Raw genomic sequence first — 22,796 nt, forward strand, 5'->3', positions numbered from 1 at the left:
AAAAGGATTCCAGCAGCAAATAGCAGCACAAACTGAGCTCATTTGCCCCTCTGTCTGATCTCAAAGTCTGATTTCCAAATCATACTGCTCTTATCATCTTTAAGCACCACACTTCTGTAAAGTTAGTCAGCTTCCTGCAATTTGCTCTTGTTTTATGTCTGGATGTGGAGATGAACCATCAGCCTCTCTCTTCACTGTGATTGGCTGTTTGCTTTGTTAGACATTAATGAGAGCTGTAATTTAGGCTGTTTTGGTTTTGTTTTTCAAGTACATTCACTTACTAAGCATAGATTTTGGTTACATGTTGGTTTTAGAGATGTAACACATATTTTATATATTGTGCTACAGGTTTTTTGTTCAGTGCTACAAGACTGTCAACCTCTGTAGCACCAGCGCTATGGGCAAAGACAGTTAACGTACAGCCCTGCTCTCAACTGTAATGTCCTCTTCAGTGTCAGTGATGAAATCACACCAGCTCAGTCCAGTCACTGCTAGCTGACCTTGAACCTGCCAGTAGTACTTATGGCTCTTTTTAAGTTTTGCCAGACCACTCACATGTTTTACATGCTCTGCCTCAGAGATGTTACAGATGTCTGGGCATTTAACTTCAGCAAGCCTAAAAGTAGGACTTTTATTTGGGTCATACACCTTTGCATCAGGGTTAGCTCCCAGATGAGGAGCATCAGGATGAATGACAAAGCCACAGGGTGAGACATTTATATCAAACAGTTTTGAGTACTGTTCTTGTACCATTGCACCAGTCTGTCTGTCTCCCTTCACTATTCGTGCTGCCAGTTCCTGACCAGAGGACTCCCCCTATACCTCGCGCCCAAATTCAGTGCTCGTGTAACTATCTCAGTCATAAAACAAGCAGGACATCGGTTCATACACAACTTAGAGGATAAATCAGTTGCATTGGAGAAGTCTCTCTCATGATACTGAGTCAAAGCATACCCTATGGCAAGCCATTTTAACATTTAAAGTACTAGTGGTAAAAGCAGTTGTAGATATCAATAATTGCTTTTTGACATGTTAGAATTCCAAGCCGAAATATCGACAATGTAATTTTCACTATTAACAATTCTAATTAAAGATATCTACAGTTCATTTTTCACTAGTGGAAATGCTCAATGTAGATATCTGTAACTTAATTACAACATGTAAAATTGTGCCATTGACTTCCATTCAAATTGAATTACAGATATCTGTAATTCAATATTTACATGTTGTAATTCAGTCGACATATCCATAATGATATTTTGACATGTCGCAATTCTAATTCATGATATCTACAACTCAATTCGCACTAGTAAAAATGTTCATTCTTGATATCAACAATTCTATTCTTACTAGTGACAAAGTTCATTTATGATATCTACAATTGTTCTAACATTACAGATATCATAAATTAATTCTAGATATCTAAAATGCAATTCTTACATGTGGAAATTACATTATTGATATCTTGAACTGGAATTGTTACATGTAAGAATGTAATCCTTACATGTAACAATTGCATTTCAGATATCTGTAATTACATTCTTACATGTAATAATGATATTAGAGATATCTACAATTTTCTTTTTAACATGTAAAAATTGAATTGTTGATATCAAAAATGGAATTTCCACATGTAAAAATGCCATTGTAGATATCTTCAAATAATATGGTAATGAGGCTACATATCCAATATTAATATGGTAATTTGAGTATTGTCCCGCCCACATATCCGAAATGATGCCATTGTCCCGCCCACATAGCCAAAATAAAGTCATTGTCCCGCCCACATATCCAAAATGAGTATGTTAGTGACCTGGAAACGGTCCACATTGCGTCGGCTACGGCTAGTGAGCGAACGAACAAACAGCTCCTGACTTATTTAAGTTTCTCAGCTTCCCCAGTGATTTAACTGAGAGAAGAAAATGGATTCAATTTATCTGCTGTGACTTTAATATTCTTCGCGGGAGTACCTACGTATGTAGCCGGCACTTCACTGAGGAAGACTACACCGCGGCTAGCATCGGAGGTGAGAGAAAGCGGCTGAAAATCGGAGCTTTGCCTTCTTGTTTTCAGTGGAATAACTGGGGAGAGTCACAGAGAAAGTCTATCTATGTCAGAGCAACAGCTCATTTGGGGCATGATATCCATCCTGACCTCTCACAGACAGAGGTAACTGTCAGCTGATCATGACTATGCCTGTGCTCCTTCTCCAGGTATGTTGATGCACAAATGAAATAGTCTGTCTTTCTTCTAATACTTTGACTGTTATTTGCAGTCTATATACCGTGTGTACATCATATTTTAGGTTATGTACTGTCATTAGGTCTCCAACTGGCTTTAAACTAATCAGTAGGTTTGTATCAGGTTATGCATTGCTGTAAAGTATTAGTTACATTTTAAATTTTTGTGGGAAGATTTGAGTGCAAGAGTTTAATAAAACATCAACACCACACTGCATTAACTGTCTATGTATTGTTAGAGTAAAAAGATATGTTGATAACAATATAAAAATTTAATAAAAATACATTTTATGTGAATTACACACTCATCAATGTTAAAAAAACAAAAAGTTTGATAGGTCAATAATAGATGGCACACAAAATTTCTCTGTGTGTCTGATGGTTGTTTTTTTCTCTCTTTCTTTAAACCCAAATCTCTTAACATTAATATAGATGCTGGAGGCTGAAGTTCACAGGCTGGAAGCGGAGCTTAAACGACTGAGACTGGACCAGTTGCTTTTCCAATGGTTTTGTGTCTCTAATGAGGACATCCGCTTTTACACGAGATTTCCTTCACGAGAGGTTTTCCAAGCATTCTGGGAAGCTATTCAACCATCAGCATCTCTGCTTGTTTATTGGTCAAAAGCACAGAAAAAAAGGCCAAATATCTGGTCTCACTTCCCCCAGCCCACAGCATAGGTTATCCTGATGAATTTTTCCTGTACTGTTGTCGTGTTGCTGCAGGCCTGAAAGAGAAAGTGTTAGCGAGATATTTCAGGTCAGTATAGCCACAGTCTGTTGCATTGTTATAACATGGGCCAACTACCTCTACCTCATTCTCGTCTCCCTTCCCATTTGGATGAGCAGGGATCAAGTTATGTCCACCATGCCACTGAAGTTTAGGCAGTTCTGTCCAGAAGTAAGGGTGATCATTGACTGTACAGAGGTGCGGTGCCGGTGCCCCCTCATCTCTCACTCTCCCCATGTGGTGCTGTAACTTTTGTGTCCAGTCTGTACAACAGCTAAATCTCAGATCGAGAGCTCACTGAGAGGTGATGACTGCATGGCAGACAAGGGATTCACCATTGAGAAGATGCTGGCTGACCATGGGGTAGTCCTGATCATTCCCCCCTTTAAAACCACAGCACAGTTCAGCAGAGAGGATGCTCTGAAAACCCAAGCCATAGCTCATCTTCGAATTCTCGTTGAGAGAGCAATCAGAAGAGTCAAAGAGTATCACATCTGGGACACTACCATTCCTCTGACTCTGTCTAGGACAGTGAACCAGCTGTGGACCAACTGCTGCCTGATGACCAACTTTCAGGGACCACTTGATTTGAGAGGCCACATACCTGTTTAATAGAGCACTGTAACATACAGGACACTGATTATCTTTGAGCATAGGACAAAACAGGACATTTCCTCAAATGCTGAACCATTAATATTTCCCAGACATAATTCTGTCCCACTGTCCAACTTGAAACCATAAAAGATGAAATGTTTGCAACTTTTCACTTCTGTACCTTCATCTGGTTGCATCTTACACATAAAGTAGCAACAGAACATATTTAACATGCAACAAAACAACTTCTGTGAGAATAAATATAAAGAAAGACTAAAAATCATGTTAAAACTAATTGTTTTATAATATAAAGTATAATAGTTCAATAATATTGTTTCATGTCTATGAAAGGTGCTTCATAAATAGTTTGACTTGAATAAATAGGAAAATATCCTTTGTGTAAAACACTTCATGTAAACATGTTGACATGTTACTGTGCTGTTTTAAATATTTTCTAGTTCTAGGTTACTTCTCTTATCACTACCTTGAGATACATAAATTGTGTAAACATGTGGTTTACTATATGTGCTGATTGAAGTGAGTTTGATAAACCTAAAGTAAACTTAATGCACATTGTGTTATTTGTTGCAATTTTTCATATTTGTAGTAAACTGTCTTTTTTTATTCTGAAGAAGTACATAAACTTAATATTTATAGTAAAAGAATTTGTGTAAATGTGTTTTTTATACGTATAAACCTTTACAAGACAAATCACTCCAGGAAACTCAGTTAATTTTATTTGTCTGAACTTTGTTAAAAAAAAGGGGGTTCCAATAAACAATATTAATTAACATTAAAAAACCTAAATCATGACACTTCAAAATCATACAAATGTATCTTTGCATACAGGGGCTTAGATAAAGGTAGGTTTGAATAGGTGCCGGAGACAAAATCTTTTTTACAGTTACCATTACAGCTAAACATTTTCATCCAAATAAAACTCTACTATGTACAAGTAAAAAGCACAAAACACAGGAGCTGCAAATGCCTAAAAACAGTAGAAGCTAAAACAAATGAATCAATGGCGCCTAGACTTTAAATCAGTCTCAGGTGCAAGACTACGATAGTTTTGTATAGAACCTGCTAAATGACATTGTAACCAAGGATGACGTTTTTTTGCAGCCACATAGGATGACATAGTTTTTTGTAGATATGCTGCTCTTCATAAATTCATTTTAGTAAATACTGATTTTGATCTCTGGAACACTCTTCCTGCAGACATCCGTAGTGCTCCATCTCTGGACATTTTCAAAAAACGTCTCAAGCACCATCTGTTCACCTCAGCCTACAGTCTTCACTAAACCACCCCTTACACTCATCCTACCCTTCATAGTTTGTCCATGTCTATGTGTTCCTGTAAAACATCCTTGGGTTTCTTGAAAGGCGCTATATAAATTCAAGATATTATTATTATTATTATTATTATTTGATACTGATATATACAATGTTATTCAGACCTAAAACCTCACCGTTAAAAGACACAAATGAGGTGAAAAAATGACAAACAGCCTAAAACTCTAGTAAATTAATCACACATACATCCAAACAACAATGGAAAAACATTTTTTTATCATACCAACGATTTTTTTTTTTACCATAAAGTGTTTGAAAACAATAGATACTGATTTAAAGCTGATATATTGGTTGTAAAATCAGAAATTTCCATATCTGCCAACACCGATGACTATTTATCGAAGTTAATATCTGCCAATAATGATGTCATGCAAGTATTGTGTATCATGTCATGTCATGTCTGCATTCTGCCCATACCTGGTTACTATCTAGCCTTTTGGAGATACACATCCATGAAGGTGCCAAAATAGTAGATGTCTAGCCTCTCTTTCATCTCTGATAAGTTCATCATCTCTCCACACTCTCGCAACTGTAATGTCCTCATCGGGGTCAGTGATGAAATCGCACCAGCTCAGTCCAGTCACTGCTAGCTGACCTTGAACCGGCCAGTAGTACTTATGATTCCTTCTGAGTTTTGCCACACCATTCACACATTTTACATGCCCTGCTTCAGAGATGTTAGAGACGTCTGGTTATTTAATTTCAGCAATCCCAAAGATAGGACTTTTATTTGGGTCAAACACCTTTGCATCTAGGATAGCTCCAAGATGAGGAGCATCAGGATGAACGACATGGCCACAGGGTGAGACATTTACATGGAACATTTTTGAGTACTGTTCTAGCACTTGGGGTTCATGCTCAAGGCCCCTATTCATTGCACCAGTCTGTCCACCTCCCTTCAGTATATGTGCTGCCAGTGCTTGACCAGAGGATTCCCCCCCGTACGTGGCAAACCTCATAGAACCTGCTGGCTGTTACTCTGGGCAACTGGCACTTGGACTGCTCTTGTGTCCCCTCCTCAATCATAACTGAAGTCTCTGGAGTGACAGTCAGGCTCTCCAAAAAGAAGAAGTGGTTGTAGTTGGCGACAAAGTGCACAGCAGTGGGGAGTTTGCTACCATCCATAGGAAGTCTGGGAAATGCGGGGGCACCTCAATGTTTGACATGACTTGTGGCTACAACAGGAGGACTCTGGTATGAAAGAGGTGAACCTTCGTGGCACAAGTCCAAACCTGGATTCAACCAGTGTCAGCTCAGACAAGCCATGCAGCACGGAGGATATGAGCAGCTGGGGTTTCAGGCTCTGAAGCTTTTCTCCCAGGGACAGCACAGAGGGATCAGATAGGGGTCCTGAGAGACAAAAAAAAAACAAGAAACATAAGTAAATATTTTAAATAGTGCTGTCAAAATGTTTGATTGATTTATCTGATTCCATCACACAACCACTTGTGATATGAATAAAGCTACAAAGGTAGATTTGAAAATCTTATTTCAACATATGTAAAAATTGTCTTTGGTCTTAATTCTTAGAATTCTACTGATTAAATACATATTCTACCAATGAGCATAATCCTAGATAGACTAGAAAGTGGACAAATCTGTCCTTAGTTTCCACCTGTCTTTTTTCAAAAGCTAGTAGAAAGTCCTCAAGCCATTCAAAAGCATGTCCTTTCTGATTATTTTGTTACTATTAATATTAACTCCAATTTCTATGATTAAATTTTTTAATAAACTGAAATGACTAATTTAAAACAAAAGTGCTCTAATGACCCTTTACTTAAAACTCCAAATTGGTTACATAAATACAGTAGCAAATTGTGTGACAGTGCAATAATAATGACCCGGACCTGTGTATGCATGCTCGAGCTTTGACTTGCACACACTCCTGGCAGAAAGCTTAGGTTTCCTCACCACCAAGTCCTGAAAAGGCTCTGCAGAGATCCACTGAAATTATATAAAGAACCAATGACTTTAATAAATTCTCTTTGTAATATATCACCAGTTACTATAGTAGGATTTTGTACAATGTTGCACAGTTACCTGTGTCCGTGGTTGATGCCATGTTTGTAGAGTGCTTGTACAGGCCATTGATGGTGGTACTGCCTTTACCTTCATCATGCTGTAATCTGCAGTCTGAAACAGCAGGACAACGAGATGGTTGCACTGAACTTTCCCTGCTGCACAGGTGCATGATGTCCCATTCAATTGAACAGGCTCTATGCTATCCTGAAAAACAATCTAAAGCAAAGACAAAATACATCAGACAATATGTCTGTATTTAAAAAAAGAGCAAAACAAGAACATTATTGAAAAACCTTGCAACTATGATGGTTGATTAATCAGTTGAGTAGTTTTTTAGCTGGAAAAATTAAAAGGATATTTATATCAGTGTCTTAAATGTGAATTAAATGAAATATCGTTGAGTTAGGAGTAAAATAAGAAATTCAGTGATGTCCTCTAAGACTTTTAGATCCAGTGCTTAACATTTTCCATCATAATTGATATTTTAAAACAAATAACTACTAATCAATTAGTAGAGAAATCAATGACTAATTAATCAACCATGGAAACAGCAGATAGTTGCAGCCCTAAAATACTTGCTGTAGTTATCAAATATCGTAGATATGGGACAAGTGTACCAAAAACTCACATTCATTGTGAGCGAGAACATCTGCAACAGCAGTAGAACATTTAACCCCTTACACTTTTAGCTAGTAACTCAAGATTTCATAGTCAGTAGTGACTGGATAGTACACTCATAAATCCAGATGAGGAATTAGCTGTCAAATCTCTGTATCAAAAACATGTAAATCTAAAACAGACTGTCAGTGGAAGGGGTTAAACTTATTTGAACATTCTGACTTTGTTTCATAAGATAACCTGTAAGGAGTGTGGTTCTTCTCGTTTCCGCATAGACCTGAAACACCTACACCTTACGATGACCTCCCTGTTCACAATGTTGGAAACTGACAGAAGAGTACAAGTCATTATTGCTAACAGCACACCATCAAAGTCTGCATGGCTAATAAACACACTTATTCAATGTAAAGTAGTTAATATAAACGTGGGTACATCCCAAAACACCAACAGGAGTTATGATTACTTTCGTGTCGTTTGGATTTTGTTTAACATGTGTAGGCCTAATGTTTATGTATCGCTCAGCTAGCATAATATAGCTGTTAGTAAACTACATCAACTACTTACCTTCAAAGTTATGGATTAAGTTCTCAAAAAAGAACTTAAATCCACGTTCCAGCTTGGGTTGGCTTGTGGATGAGTACATTTCAACAAAATGAACCACATCTGAGGATGTTATCTTTGGCAAATTGAGCAAAGAAGTTGGAAATCGTTTTTCGTGCAGACGGTCCATTTTGGCGGAAATGGTCCGGCACAGTAAACGCTGAACCGGAAGTACTTCTTGCTATTTACAGCCTTTGACGCTTTCTCCGCTACCATCGCTCACATACGCAGCGCGCTGAATCTGACATACACAGTTTGGAGAAACTGAAAAATGAAGCGAAACGGAAACACTGAGACCGCAGTTCCTGCTCTTGATAGAATTTTTAGTGGCGATGCCAATGGCGGTGCATTTTCATACCTCTTTAGGATTTGTTGAATATTCATGAACTATTCACAAGTCAACCAATGGCTGTATGCTGATGGCCCGCCACGCCCACATACCCAAAATGACGTCATTGTCCCGCCCACATATCTGAAATTACATTTCCACTAGTAACAATTCCTTTTCAACTTGTGGAAAATTCAATTGTAGATATCTGTAATAATGATTCTTACTAGTAAAAATTAAATTACAGATATCTGCAAAGAGTTTCTACATGTTGAAATTGCATTTTGACATGTACAAATATATAGTTTCTACATGTCGAAATTACATTTTGACATAACGCGTAAAAATGGTTTCACAGATATCTTAAATTAACATTTCTACATGTCAAAATTACATTTTGACATGTTGAAATGTAATTTCCACTAGTGAAAACTAAATTACGACGTCAGCCGGACTGTTATATGTTAAAATGGCTTGCCATACATACCCTCACACACGTGACCGCAGCTCTGTCACAGAGATGAGGGGGCGGGGCTCTCTGCCCAGTGAGCGGTTTGCTCAGCTCTGCTCATGTAGTCAGAGAGAACGAGCAGAAAACCATGACGTAGAAATTAAATACATTAATTTACACAGGATAAATAACTTTGGGCTATTTAGTTTGTTTAATTAAAGGACCAAGTAAAACCTGCTCTATAGGAAAGTTGGCCTTAAATGGCTGCTGTTGTGATCTGGTGCTAAATAAAAAAACAAATAAAATGGACTCGAAATTCAAGAGGGGCGGAGGGTGCCGTTAGCATGGCGGGGCGCCCTCCCAGTAGGATGGTAGGGGAAACACTGCCTCTGATCCATGTGCCCACTCATTTTGGCTGCTATGATGCCTTATAGGAGCTTCCATGTGGTGCTGAGGCAGGTTATAGGCCAGTAGTTTGTGCTGCTTGGTGTTCATGGAGTGCAGTTAGCTTCTTTAGCCAGTGGGTGTGAATCATGTCTTATAGGTTATAGGTCCACCAGTTATTGGACGTTGATGGTATGTGATGCCTCCTTCTCCTCGGTGTTCTTCCAGTATTGCTCAGTCTCAGCTCTGGATGGGTCTTCTGTCATCTTATTACCATGCCATTGAGAGTAGACCTTAGCCGGCTTGTCAGAGAACGTCCTGTTAATTCTCTTGACCTCTACTTCTCTGCTGTACCTCTTTCGGCAGGTAGCCAGGGCTGTGAGCCTTTGCTTTGCAGTCTCCAGCGCCTCAGCCGCGAACAAATGGCTGTACTTCTTAGGTAGTTGTTTCTTCACCTTCATACCTTTTGTAGTTCTGGTTGATGTCCAACCTCTCTCCATGTTGCCAGGATTTTTGCCTCTAGTCTTCTCCATGTAAAAGAACTGCTGTTCATCTTGTAGCTAAGCATATATGCAGATACAAGCACTGCATTGGTGTAAGGTATGGTCTTGGTAGGATAGTGTTCACATCCTCAAGGAGAGACTCTTCATTCCTTAGTCATTGCAAGCAGGAGGTAGTTGAGCGTGTCCACCTGGAGGAACTCTTCTCTCTCAGGTCAGCTGTCCTCATCTACAATCTGGATAGGTGGGGGTGATGATGAACTCACCCCAACATTGACCTGTTGTCCTGGCTCCCCCTTGCTGTAGCATCTTTGTACCATCTCTAACTGCAAAAGCAACTTCTTACTATGGATATATACAGGCCCTGATATATAGAGGGCCCTAATAGTTCTCCACTGATTGACTCTTGAAGATCTGATGGCTCCCATTAAAACAGCCCCTGTTGGTCCAAGCAGCCTCTCTGAGGATTGAGGTCTCCTCATTGCTCAATGTTTAAAGAGAACCTTGAGGCTCAGGGCTTGTGGTAGATCCAGCAGTTCTACCTGGGGGCCCTGGAGTTGGTCCTGGATCCTCTTCTGAAGTGACTTCCTATTTCTAAAAGTCTGAAACTGTTAATGTTTGTTCATCATATTCTCACCAACACAATAAACCTCTGTCAGCATTGCTAACTAAATGTTTGGCTACAATGACCTCTGACCCCTATCATAACTCGCTACATTACACCAGTAATATGCCTTCAAGCGAATTCATGGTATGCCACTGGTGAGTGGACACAGCCAAGAACAACAGCTCAACAACAGAAGAAGACAGAAACGTGAAGAGTCAACCAGGATCTTCTGCTGTCACCGTGGTTTTCATGCAGAAATAATCAAATGTGTGTCCAGGATTACAGCTGGTGGCAGGGATGTCCGACACAGCATCCTCTAACAATACCAACAACCTGTGATTATTGTGCTTGTTCAGTGTTAGCAGTAAACTTCCCATGGCATTTGAATAAAGGTTGAGTCCTAGTGTTTGTCAGGAGGTGAAATAGAAGGACAAAACAGTCAAACATGTGAGAGAAAGATGTTTTATTGATCAAATCAACAGTAGTATGTGATCATGTTTCCATTCTAACAGGCTGTGTGAGAGCTGATTTGGTAGAAACAGAAAGTTTGACATGTTATTAGAGATACAGTTACTTCAGCTGACATATGAAGAGTCTGTCCTCAGCATAAGGTGCGGCACATAAAAACATCTCAGTTTCCATCTCTGAACTATTCAATAACGTTAAAAAAGAAGCACTGCTATTTTTACATGTTCTGCCCATGAATAAAAGACCTAAATGTGTTAACAACAAGCTGCTTTAATCATCAAAACGATGGATCCTGATGTTTAAACCTCAGATGGTGTAAAAGAAACTGCTGGATGTAAGTGGCCAAAAATGGCAGCATACAAAAGAAACAATAAAGAGAGTATACATTACTATTTTTTTTTTACAGCTTCTTTTGCATTATTCTTCAAAATTAAGACCAGACTTGATCATAACTATCAAATACTGATTTTCTTTTAGTATTTAACTCCATAAATGCCAGTGAAAGAGCAAACCCTGCTGTTTATAATGTAAAAAACAAAAATGAAATTATTTAATTTTAATAAATTTAGCCTTATGATGTTAACAAATTGTGAAACTTGGGGAGTAAGTGGCCAAATATGGATGTCATATGTAAATAGCAATAAAATTAATAGAGATTAAAAATAGAAATTTCATTTCATTTGATCATATCTGATCATAAATATCAAACACTGATTCATTTTTACTAATTTTACCCTTTTAATATCAATTTAAGTGCAAACCTTTTGTGATATGAAATTTTGTAGAAGTAAATATTACGATTAAATCTAAATTTAGATTAATTGCCCAGCCTTAGATGGCACCACATAAGACACGGAGCACCAGGTCAGCCAGTACACATTTTTCAAAAATGTTTCAGCTGCAGAAGCTGGTTTCAACCTGCAGGGGGCAGCTTCTATTCACATTTTTATTCTATTCACAATAAGAGATATTTTTAACTAAGAGTTGGACCCTAACTGTTCAACAGTACTACTAAATCCCATATAAATAGCTTTTCAGTGGTCTAAAGGTTCAGTTACTCTCCATTTATCCCTGTTTCTAATGAATTCACAGGAAGATAAAAGTATTTTTTGCAACATCTTTTGATATTTTCATCATATTGCAAATGAAGGGCAGTTTTAGTGTTGCAATGTAATAACTGAATCATATTGCATCATGCTGTCCTTCTATCTTGATTGTATTGATCATATTGTATCATTTCATGGTGTTCTTCTGTTCATATCATCATAATGCATAATAGCATCATAATGTTACAATGGTTTTCAATGTAAGAATTCAACAAAAGTCAAGATTTTCTTTAAAATGAAATTTTAAACATAATCTGGGCAGATTAAGCCAGATAGGACCCCAAGAAAAACTATCCATCTGAACCGAGGAAACAACAGAAGAAGCCTCCAGCAGCTACAGAGCTAGATGGTCATCCTCTCAGTGTTCATTCAGATCAAACCTTCTTTCCTATATGCACAGGTACAGATCCTCACCCTTGTGTTATACACACAAGAAAATTTCTCAATGAGTAATTCCTTCATTTCAAAGTACACACATTAAGATACACAAAAATCAAATATCTCAGAGTAAAACTAACCCCACTACCTGTAAACACCTCAGTGTAACTCAAACAGAGCTGTTATGCTACACATGCTACTGTCTTAACTTTCAGACATAGACAGAGGCTGGTATTTGACCCTTGATACTCTGGCTTTGTACAAGGTCACTCCGCTGATCATGCCAACGGCTGCAAGAAGACATCCGGCGATGAACGCCATGTTCAGATTCAGGTTCATCACTGCAGAAGAGAGAGCAGGGATTTGAATTTGATCCTGTCTGAAGAAGTCTCATGTAAGACTGATTAAAAAAGCGCTGCCTGTTTTTCTTACCTGGGCTCTCTGTTCTCACAGCTGACCTGCTCAAGCGCAGTGGACCCTGGGAAATGAGGTGCATTGAAGTCTGGGTGGCAGCCTCTCTCTTATGTCTGTGTACGTTTCGCCTGCACCCCTGTGAGCACCTGCTGTTGGGGTTTCCAGCCTGACACATCATGACCTGACAGGTGATGTACACCTGAAGACAACAGAACATGTTGTTACTGTGTGGGCACATAAATCGTTTTTAGTAAAATCCCAGACAGACGGATCCAGAAAAGAAACTTCAATAATCGGGTTTCTGCTTCTGAGGACTGAGAAAAATGTTTTTACAGCAATGCCCTCTAGGTTTCTTCCTTTTTTATCAAATGTTTGAAATCATCACTGGGAATGGATGCTGATGAGAATGAGATTATTCTGGACTCAACAGTATTTCATTTCTGCTGAATCCTAATAAGAAGTATAACTTGATGATGATAATCTGGTGCTGTTCTCCCAGAATATTCATTTCTTTATGAAGAAGTTTGTTTTTCTCACGTTTTACTTTAACATCAGATCATTTAACTGAGTTTTCTTCTATATCAAAACTTTATATTGTCAAAAATTAGATTTTCATACTTCAGAAATTTACACTTCATTCTTAAAAATGGAGAGTTTTGTTTCATGTAAATGAACTGGATTATAATATTAGAGATTTCCATTTAATACTTTTACTTGCAGTAGTAAATTTTAAATGTTTATTAACATTAAACCTCAGGCTTCTCCTTCTACAGTAGTTTTGGTAAAGGGCTCAGACTTGTTTAATTCTGTTTTTAAAATACTTGTATAGAACAGTCATAGGTTGTATTTTTTCCATCCTAATACATTTCAGAATTTCCTGTCTGAAGTCATCGGAACCTCTTCTTATCAAAGATTTACACACGTGGACAAAATTTTTGGTACCCCTCTGTTAATGAAAGAACCCACAATGGTCACAGAAATAACTTGAATCTGACAAAAGTGATAAATAAAAATTCAATGAAAATTAACCAATGAAAATCAGACATTGCTTTTGAATTGTGGTTCAACAGAATTATTTTAAAAAACAAACTCATGAAACAGGCCTGGACAAAAATGATGGTACCCTTAACTTAATATTTTGTTGCACAACCTTTTGAGGCAATCACTGCAATCAAACGATTTCTGTAACTTTCAGTGAGACTTCTGCACCTCTCAGCAGGTATTTTGGCCCTCTCCTCATCAGCAAACTGCTCCAGTTGTCTCAGGTTTGAAGGGTGCCTTCTCCAGATGCCATGTTTCAGCTCCTTCCACAGATGTTCAATAGGATTTAGATCAGGGCTCATAGAAGGCCACTTCAAAATAGTCCAATAGTCATTGTCCTGTTGCAAGACCCATGACCTGCGACTGAGACCAAGCTTTCTGACACTGGGCTGCACATTTCTCTCTAGAATACCTTGATAGTCTTGAGATTTCATTGTACCCTGTACAGATTCAAGAAACCCTGTGACAGATGCAGCAAAGCAGCCCCAGAACATAACAGAGCCTCCTCCATGTTTCACAGTAGGGACAGTGTTCTTTTCTTGGTATGCTTCATTTTTGCGTCTGTGAACATAAAGCTGATGTGCCTTGCCAAAAAGTTCCAGTTTTGTCTCGTCTGTCCATAGGACATTCTCCCAGAAGCTTTGTGGCTTGTCAACATGCAGTTTGGCAAATTCCAGTCTGGCTTTTTTATGATTTGTTTTCAACAGTGGTGTCCTCCTTGTCGTCTCCCATGAAGTCCACTTTGGCTCAAACAATGAGGGATGGTGCGATCTGACAATGTACCTTGACCTTGGAGTTGACCTTTAATGTCTTTGGAGGTTGTTCTGGACTCTTTTGTTACCATTCGTATTTTTCGTCTCTTCGACTTGTCATCAATTTTCCTCCTGCGGCCACGTCCAGGGAGGTTGGCTACAGTCCCGTGGATCATAAATTCCGGAATAATATGTGCAACTGTAGTCACAGGAACATCAAGCTGCTTGGAGATGGTCTTATAGCCTTTACCTTTAACATGCTTGTCTATAATTTTCTTTCTGATCTCCTGAGACAACTCTCTCCTTGGCTTCCTCTGGTCCATGTTCAGTGTGGTACACACCATGTCACCAAACAGCACAGTGACTACTTGTCACCCTTTAAATAGGCCGACTGACTGATTACAAGTTTGTAGACACCTGTGATGTTAACTAGAGGACACTCCTTGGTTGAACATGTCCCTATGGTCACATTATTTTCAATCTTTTCTAGGGCTACCATCATTTTTGTCCAGGCCTGTTTCATGAGTTTGTTTTTTAAAATAATTCTGTTGAACCACAATTCAAAAGCAATGTCTGATTTTCATTGGTTAATTTTCATTGAATTTTTGTTATCACTTTTGTCAGATTCAAGTCATTTCTGTGACCATTGTGGGGTTTTCTTTCATTAACAGAGGGGTACCAACAATTTTGTCCATGTGTGTAATTACCTTTTTACTGATTCCTTATTTCCTGTTCAATCCATTAAAAGCTAAAGATTCCTTACTTCTCGGTGATGTAACAACCTGTTTTATTTTTCAAATATGTTAAGTGTGTGGTTGATCCAAAGTTAAAACTCTGAATTTAACATGAAGAAAATCTTTCCACAGTTAGAGAAATAAAGTAAAGTTGAACTGAATAAAGGAAACTGTTTGGTTACATAAAAGGTGCAGACAACTTTTCCTCTGAGCTGACAGTGAGCTTTTTAAACTGAAATGAGAAGATGCTACTGTTAGCAGTATCCACCTGCTGTCTTACTTGGGAAGCTTAACTATGGTGTGCCTCAGAGGACAAAATAACACGCTTGAAAATGTTCATGTTAATGTAAGACCTTAATCTCATTGTGATAATTGCATTGATGCTGAGTGCTCTAAATAATCCCCATGTCATTCTTTAACTGAGATAAATCCTCTCCTTATTTAAATAATTTAGGGACTGTTTTAAGCAATCAAAATAAAATCAGATTGGATGATCACTGGTGTTAAGGTATCTTACTTGTTTATAAAGTTTGCTCTTGTTTCTGATTGGTTGTCACAAATATATTGAGTCTTATTTTTGTGAAACAATAGGCTTAGGACTTTTTTTTTTTAAAAAGAAGTTTCACCTCTTTCACTGACAGCATTAACATTAGAAAACATTTTATAAATATTAAAATCTCATAACCCATGTGGTTAGAAATGAATGTTATTTCTCACCTGGTTATGCACTCCGATGAACTTGAAGGCCTCCATGCTGAATCTGAACTGCCTCGGGTGGTCGGGGGTGTGGATTTGAACAGTCGAGTCCTCCATGCACCTAAACAGGATATAAAAAAGGATAATAAAAGAAATCTTGTAAGCAAAGCCACTGAAGGTATAAAATGTGTTTTAAATAAAGAGAGAAGTATACATAAAAATGTATTCTGTCATGAAATCACTGGTATGAATTGATGCGTACACACAGAAATATTAGTAGTCTGTGTTATTTCAAGAGAATGTTCAAAATGGTGTTTTATCTTGTGATGTGAATTTTTCAGACCTTTTATAAGAGTTTTGTTGTTTTGTGTATATAAAACTGGTTGTAAAGGGTTCCTTTAATTGGCATGTTGATAGGTAGAGATAATAAGCTTGTTTCAAGAGGAAGGAGATGGATCTGATCTGTGGTTCCAGTTTAGATGTATTTCCTTGGTAAGACATAGAAACACATTATTTCCAGTGAGGTGGTTGGTAGTGTTTTCATGTGAGTAGTTCATGCTTCAGCTGAAGTCAGACTTCATGATTGTTTTTTGTCTGTTATGATGGTCCCTATATCAGAGAAGGCGATCACAGAGAATGAATCTGTGCCGTGACTTAACAGACTGAACAGAAAGCACACAAGACTGTCCTTTTAGGCTCTTTCAAACTGGACGGTGCTAAAAATAGACCATGATAAATATGTTTCACAATTGGCATTTGTCAAAGTGATGAAGTCTGAGAGCTGAAATGCTTTGACATGGTCTGGACGCTGCCCCTGCCCTGAATATGAGGCCCCAAATGGGCATTCTTTCATGCTAGCATACCAGAAAGTCTACTAACCCGTTCTCAATGATGGAGTAGACTGGTTTGGAGTTGGGGTTGTCATACGGTGCAGCTCTGCACGACTCCACAAACAGCTGGGTGTTGTTGACCGTAGTCTTTGCCTCGATCTGCATGAAGATCCGACCCCCTAAGTCGTACTCCAGAGGGTAGTATTTGGGATCAATCATGGTGTGGAACTGAGCATTAGGATAAAACTCATACTGGTACGTGAACCTGCCGAAGCCTTTCTCCCACACTGTGACGCTCTTCCTGTGGGCCAAGAAGCTCTGAGTCACGTTTCCTCGTTTGGGGTACTGACAGTAGAACTGAACCTCCAGCAGGTGTTTCCTGGTGATCACGTCCTTGAGGTTGTCAAACGTGGTGATTTCATTCTTGAACTTAAGGTAGTCATTATCTTCCTGCAGAGTGAGAGGTTGTGTGTTCAGACTTTACGCTGCTTTAAAGATGGAAAAGCAACAGGAATAAAAGCATAGACCTGGTGTTACCTCGATCTGGGTGCCACAGCCATGCAGGGGGACGATGCCGATGACATGGGTGCTGTTGGAGTGAGTCTTCAGGCTGCAAATGATGTTGGACGGGTCATTGAGATGTAAATGGTCCTCACTGAGCCGAGGAAATGAAGATTTCTTGATCTCTATCCTCATTGTGGACTGGCTGCAGATCACATTTGACTCCACTTGAACAAGAAACAAATGTACATTCTGTTATTTTATTAAAAGCATGCCATACACTGACAAAAGTATGCTTTGAAGTTTTTCTTATTAAAAACGGTATGGATTTTTTAAAAATGATTGAGTTAAATATCTGTAATTTATCTGTGCATGTTTTAAAATTACAAAATTGTCCAATAAAGCACTTTATTTTGGCGCAGGCGGCCGCTGCATTAAAACCAGGCATGGTTCTGTCCTGGAAATCACTGCATGGGCTCAGGAACACTTCCTGAAATCATTGCCTTTCAACACCGTTGGCTGTCTCATCCATAAATGACAGTTATGAATGTAACATTAATAAGAAGCCATATGTGAAGAGGATCCAGAAACATCGCCATCTTCTCTGGGCTAAAGCTTTTTTGATCTGGACTTAGGCTACATGGAAAACTGTTCTGTGGTCAGATGAATCAATCTTTGAAATTCTTTTGGAAACCACGGACACTCTGTCCTGTGAACTAAAGAGGAGAGGGAGCATCCAGCTTGTTCTCCTGGCTCAGTTCTAAAGCCTGCATCTCTGATGGTATGGGGTTGCATTAGTGCCTATGGCATGGGCAGCTCTAACATCTGGAAAGGAACTATCAATGCTGAAAAGTAGAGAGAGGTTTTAGAGCAACATCTGCTCCCATCCAGACAACGTCTCTGTCAGGGAAGGCCTTGGCTATTTCAACAGCTTCAGAGGAGAAGAGTCCAGGTCCTGAACTGGTCTGCCTGCAGTCCAGACCTGCAGGCAGTAAACATTTGGAGCACCATAAAAGTCAAATCCAGCAAAGAAGACCCAGGACTATTAAGCAGCTAGAATCCTACATCAGATAAGAATAGGACAACATTCCTCTCCCATCAGCTGGTCTCCTCACTTCCCAGATGTTTACAGACTGTTGTTAAAAGAAGAAGGGATGCTACACTATTTACACTATTTATTTATTTATTCAATACTCTACCCATACTGTGTCCACATGTAAATATATTTATTCAAGACAGATACTGTAACTTACACATTGACTCAGGGTATCCTGCTTCTGATGTTATTATCTATTTTATTGGTCCGAAAAGATTACACACTGTCCTTGTAAACATTTGTGTATATCTTTTTCTTTTTAGTATTTTATTACATAATATTTTTCTACCTAATGTTCTTCTGCACATTCTGAACCACAGAACTTTTGTTGTTTTCTGTCTTAAGATCTCTTTTTTTCTTATTGTCCTTGTTATGTGTGTAATGGAACAGCTGAAAATTGAATTTCCTTCGGGATCAATAAAGTATCTATCTATCTATCTACACAATAGTAACCATGGCCCTGTCCCTACTTTTTTGAGATGTGCTGATGCCATCAAATTCAAAATCAGCTAATAGTTTTCATGAAATGGTAAAATGTCTCAGTTTAACATCTGATATGTTCACTAGTATGAACTGTTGTGTCTAAATATGGATTTATGAGTTTTGACAGTCATTGACTTCTGTTTGACATTTTTCAGTGTCCCAACTTTTTTAAAATTAGGGTTGTGTTCCTTGTGTTTATGTCGCCTAATTTTTAAATACAAGGTGTTTTGATGTTCTTGGTGTTTTAATTTTGAATAAAATAATAATGTGAGCTTTGGAAATAAAAGATTCAGTGTCTGATTATTCAGCAGTGATGGTGAAGTTACTGAAAAATAGTAACTAGTTACAGTTACTAGTTACTGCTCTAAAAGTAACTGAGTTACTGCTTTGGAAAAGTAACTAGTTACTTTTATTGCTTCAATCGTCATGAATGTAAACATCAGTGCTGTTGTGTCAGTGTGAGAGGGAGTAACTCTGATTTCATTCATTATAATCATTACCATGGTGAAAGTGGTGAAACAATAGAACTCAGTAGAAATGTTTTTAAACCTTTGACAGGGCTAAAACATTTATTTCTGCTCAAGCTTTTTTACACTCTTTAAGAAGAATAAAATGTCTGACAGAGTGCAGTTTAAATACCAACTGCATTCTTAGAGTCTGTCTTCATGGTCCTTCCTCTCGTCTCATCTTTATTTGGCTCATTATTTCTCTGAAGGCAGCAACTCTACAGATGATATCAGAAGCATGTCTTCAACAACACATCAGTCTGTTCAGAGCTTCCTTGGTGTCACACTGTCAGCTGGTGCTGATGTAAAATCAGGTCTTGGTTGTTTGGATGGAGTGGCTCCTCCTTGGTCTGCTGGGCTAACATGAGCTGAGCTGAGGGCTCTCTGGTGACCAGTTTAGCTGAAGCGTGTTGTTTAGCTGCGTGCTTCATGAGGCAGAGTTTTTGTTTGGTTGTGTCACGGGCTGCCTCATGCTGCTGCCTCCTTGTAAGTCTTTGTTGTTTCATTAGGTACTCCAAGAATCTGCTTTTCATCTCTTGTATTTTCAGGGGAATCATTTAACAATCCTCATTTTTTCTGTTTAATATTTTGTGTTTAATCTTTTTAATGGCTGCAGCATAGGGGAAGAGGCCAGGACAAATTTCTCTCTCTGTGGGATCAAGTCTACCTTATCTCATTAGTCATGTGTTATCTGTTTCCAGCAAAGTAGCAAATAGACTCACCTTGCTTTGTTTCGACATCCACGATTACACACCTCATGTCTGACTGATAGATGTTACTCCTGAAAAAGCATCAGAGAAATTAGTTCAACACTTCAGAGTGATGCTTGCTCTCTGCTAGACACGTGGAAACACACCATCTCAAATTATTCTCAGGCATGACTCCCAGTCCCACCATGATTGAGCCAACAGATACCAGAGAGGCCAGTCTGCTTTAAATGATCAATAATAAACAGATCATGCATCTCTTTGTGTTCGTTTGGTTTCCAAATCAAAACACTGGTAAGAATAGATTCTCAGAGTCAGTATGGAGTAAAACATCAGAATTTTAAAGCTGCAGAGACTGTGATTAACTGCCATGAGTCAGTGATCAATAATGGTCATGTATCTGATACTGTCACTTCTATGGTCTATGGTTTGACACGTCATGTTATGGTCCCACAACATCTCACACTACTGGTTTGCTTTGCTTTGTTGTGTTTGGTGTGTACGGTGGCCAGGAGGTCTCTTACTAATGCATCACATCTGAAACGCATCTCATTAACAGAGAAGACAAATGCAAACAGCTTCAACTAAAAACAACAAGCTTCAGCACAAATGAATAAAAAACAGTGCAAGACGCTGCAACACAACAACAAGTCTCTGACAGCAAAATGCACAACATCACTCACAACATAGATAACCCCACAACGGAAGTCTGATCAACACTTATTCTAACACATTAAACACTAAATCAATAAATATCCTAAATGAATAAATTAAAAAAATACAATTATATAGATATAATGCCTCCCTTACTGGGAGGCTGATTATAACTGATTCATTTAGTGCTGAATGTGACTGTTTGGATATACAGTTGTGTCGCAGTGATTAGCAGTTTCTTTCACCTGTTTGCATTTGTGTGTCAGGCACTTAAATGTCAGTCACAGCTAATCAAACTTGTCTTCTTTCTTAATGCAAAGCATTTTGGTTATGCATTTCTGTGAGCCCTCCCAGCCACCGTAGGCTATGGGACTCTCTCATGGATGTCGTACTGTGGATGTCCTATGATGTACTAACATTTGTATGGAATAATAGATATGCCCAAAAATCCTAATTCTGTTATAAGATAAATAAACCAAACACTCACCCACTCACTGATTCCACAGCGAAGCAGATGACGTAATGATTTCCCAGGTGATAGGAGGATGGTGCCCATGAAATGATGAACTCCTTGTTGATAGTAGTGCTCTTTTTGGTGCCCTGTGGCCCACTGAAGATGATGTTCTGTATTCTGCATGAAAACACAAATTCAAACACTTCCATGTTACAGCTTAGCATGATAAAGGAAATGTTTTACTGGCACATTAGGGGAGTCATAGCTTACGTTGCAAATGAGGATTTTGCTTTGACTCTGATCTGCACTTCTTTGCCAACCTCTGCATGAATATGTACTCCGTTTTCAGGAGTTGGGCTCAGATACTGGGGCAGGTACTGTCCCGGCTGACATGAAGGAACAGGTCTATCAACTGGAGGAAAAGGAAAGACATTCTTTTCATTCCATGGTGTCATGGACAATTTAGCCTAGAGTCCACAGATGTATGTGACTGGTGTCCACAGATTCAGGAACATAAAAATGATGCCATCTAGTGTTCAAGTCAAGGAAGTACATATTGTTCGCTAGCCTGTTTTATCCAAAGCTTAATCCTAGGGGGAAACTGGATTTGGTAAAGAACCTTAGCCATGTCCAGCTGTCCCTCTGAGTCAAGTTTTGGATAGCAATGACCAGGATCAACACTGACATCTTACCTGTTTTCCTGAGCCTGAAATGTGATAAGGTTAAAAAGGTCTCATCAGTAATACAGTCATTCAATAATGAAGAGGGGTTCAATCTTTCTTACCAAGAAAGGAGAAATGCAGTGGTAGTTTGCTGAGAGGAGAGGTTGTTGGTGCAGCTGTTGTAGTTGTAGTTGGTGCAGCTGTAGTTGTGGTTGTCCACCACCACCATGTTGTTGCAGGTTGTGCAGCTGTAGTTGTGGTTGTCCACCACCACCATGGCGTTGTAGTTGGTGCAGCTGTAGTTGTGGTTGTCCACCACCACCATGGCGTTGTAGTTGGTGCAGCTGTAGTTGTGGTTGTCCACCACCACCATGTTGTTGCAGGTTGTGCAGCTGTAGTTGTGGTTGTCCACCACCACCATGGTGTTGTAGTTGGTGCAGCTGTTGTAGTTGTAGTTGGTGCAGCTGTTGTTGTGGTTTGAAACCATGGCTGTTGCCTCTTTGACCTCTTGTAGGTTGGACTTTTGATTGTTTTTGATCCGTCTGAGTAGGTCAGAGTGATTTGGCTTCTTGGAGAGTCCTCCACCACCATCTCAAACGCATAACTTCTGTAGTCATAAGTGCCGCCGTTGAAACGTAATTCGCAGGAGTTCTAACCATGAAAAATGAAGCATGCCATCAGTACATCAGTAATAGTGTTGTAGAATGTATTCAGAGATCTTTTGAACTAACCTGATCCACATGGAAGCCTTGAGGCTGGTCACATTTGCTGCACTCTACATGGCGTTGATTTCCATATCGGCATCAGACTTTGTCACCATCAGCGTCAAAGGTGGTCAGTTTGTAGGTCCGTGGACAGTTCTGAGGAACTCTGTAGTAGACACAATATTG

At 38.9% G+C, this 22,796-nt stretch overlaps 1 protein-coding gene across 1 annotated transcript; it reads right to left on the reverse strand.

Annotated features, from left to right (window-relative positions):
* Positions 1-12,580: 12,580 nt before the first annotated feature.
* On the reverse strand, positions 12,581-22,393 carry LOC121511247 (CUB and zona pellucida-like domain-containing protein 1). Its single transcript, XM_041789852.1, has 10 exons — positions 22,029-22,393; positions 21,937-21,950; positions 21,515-21,656; positions 21,278-21,421; positions 20,152-20,210; positions 17,381-17,571; positions 16,893-17,293; positions 16,035-16,134; positions 12,809-12,989; positions 12,581-12,717 (listed from the first exon to the last, which is right to left on the reverse strand). Exons 1-10 carry the CDS (start codon positions 22,391-22,393, stop codon positions 12,581-12,583), a joined length of 1,734 nt encoding a protein of 577 aa, XP_041645786.1.
* Positions 22,394-22,796: the final 403 nt, after the last annotated feature.

Source organism: Cheilinus undulatus, linkage group 1, assembly GCF_018320785.1.
Source record: "Cheilinus undulatus linkage group 1, ASM1832078v1, whole genome shotgun sequence".
Lineage (NCBI taxonomy): Eukaryota > Metazoa > Chordata > Actinopteri > Labriformes > Labridae > Cheilinus > Cheilinus undulatus.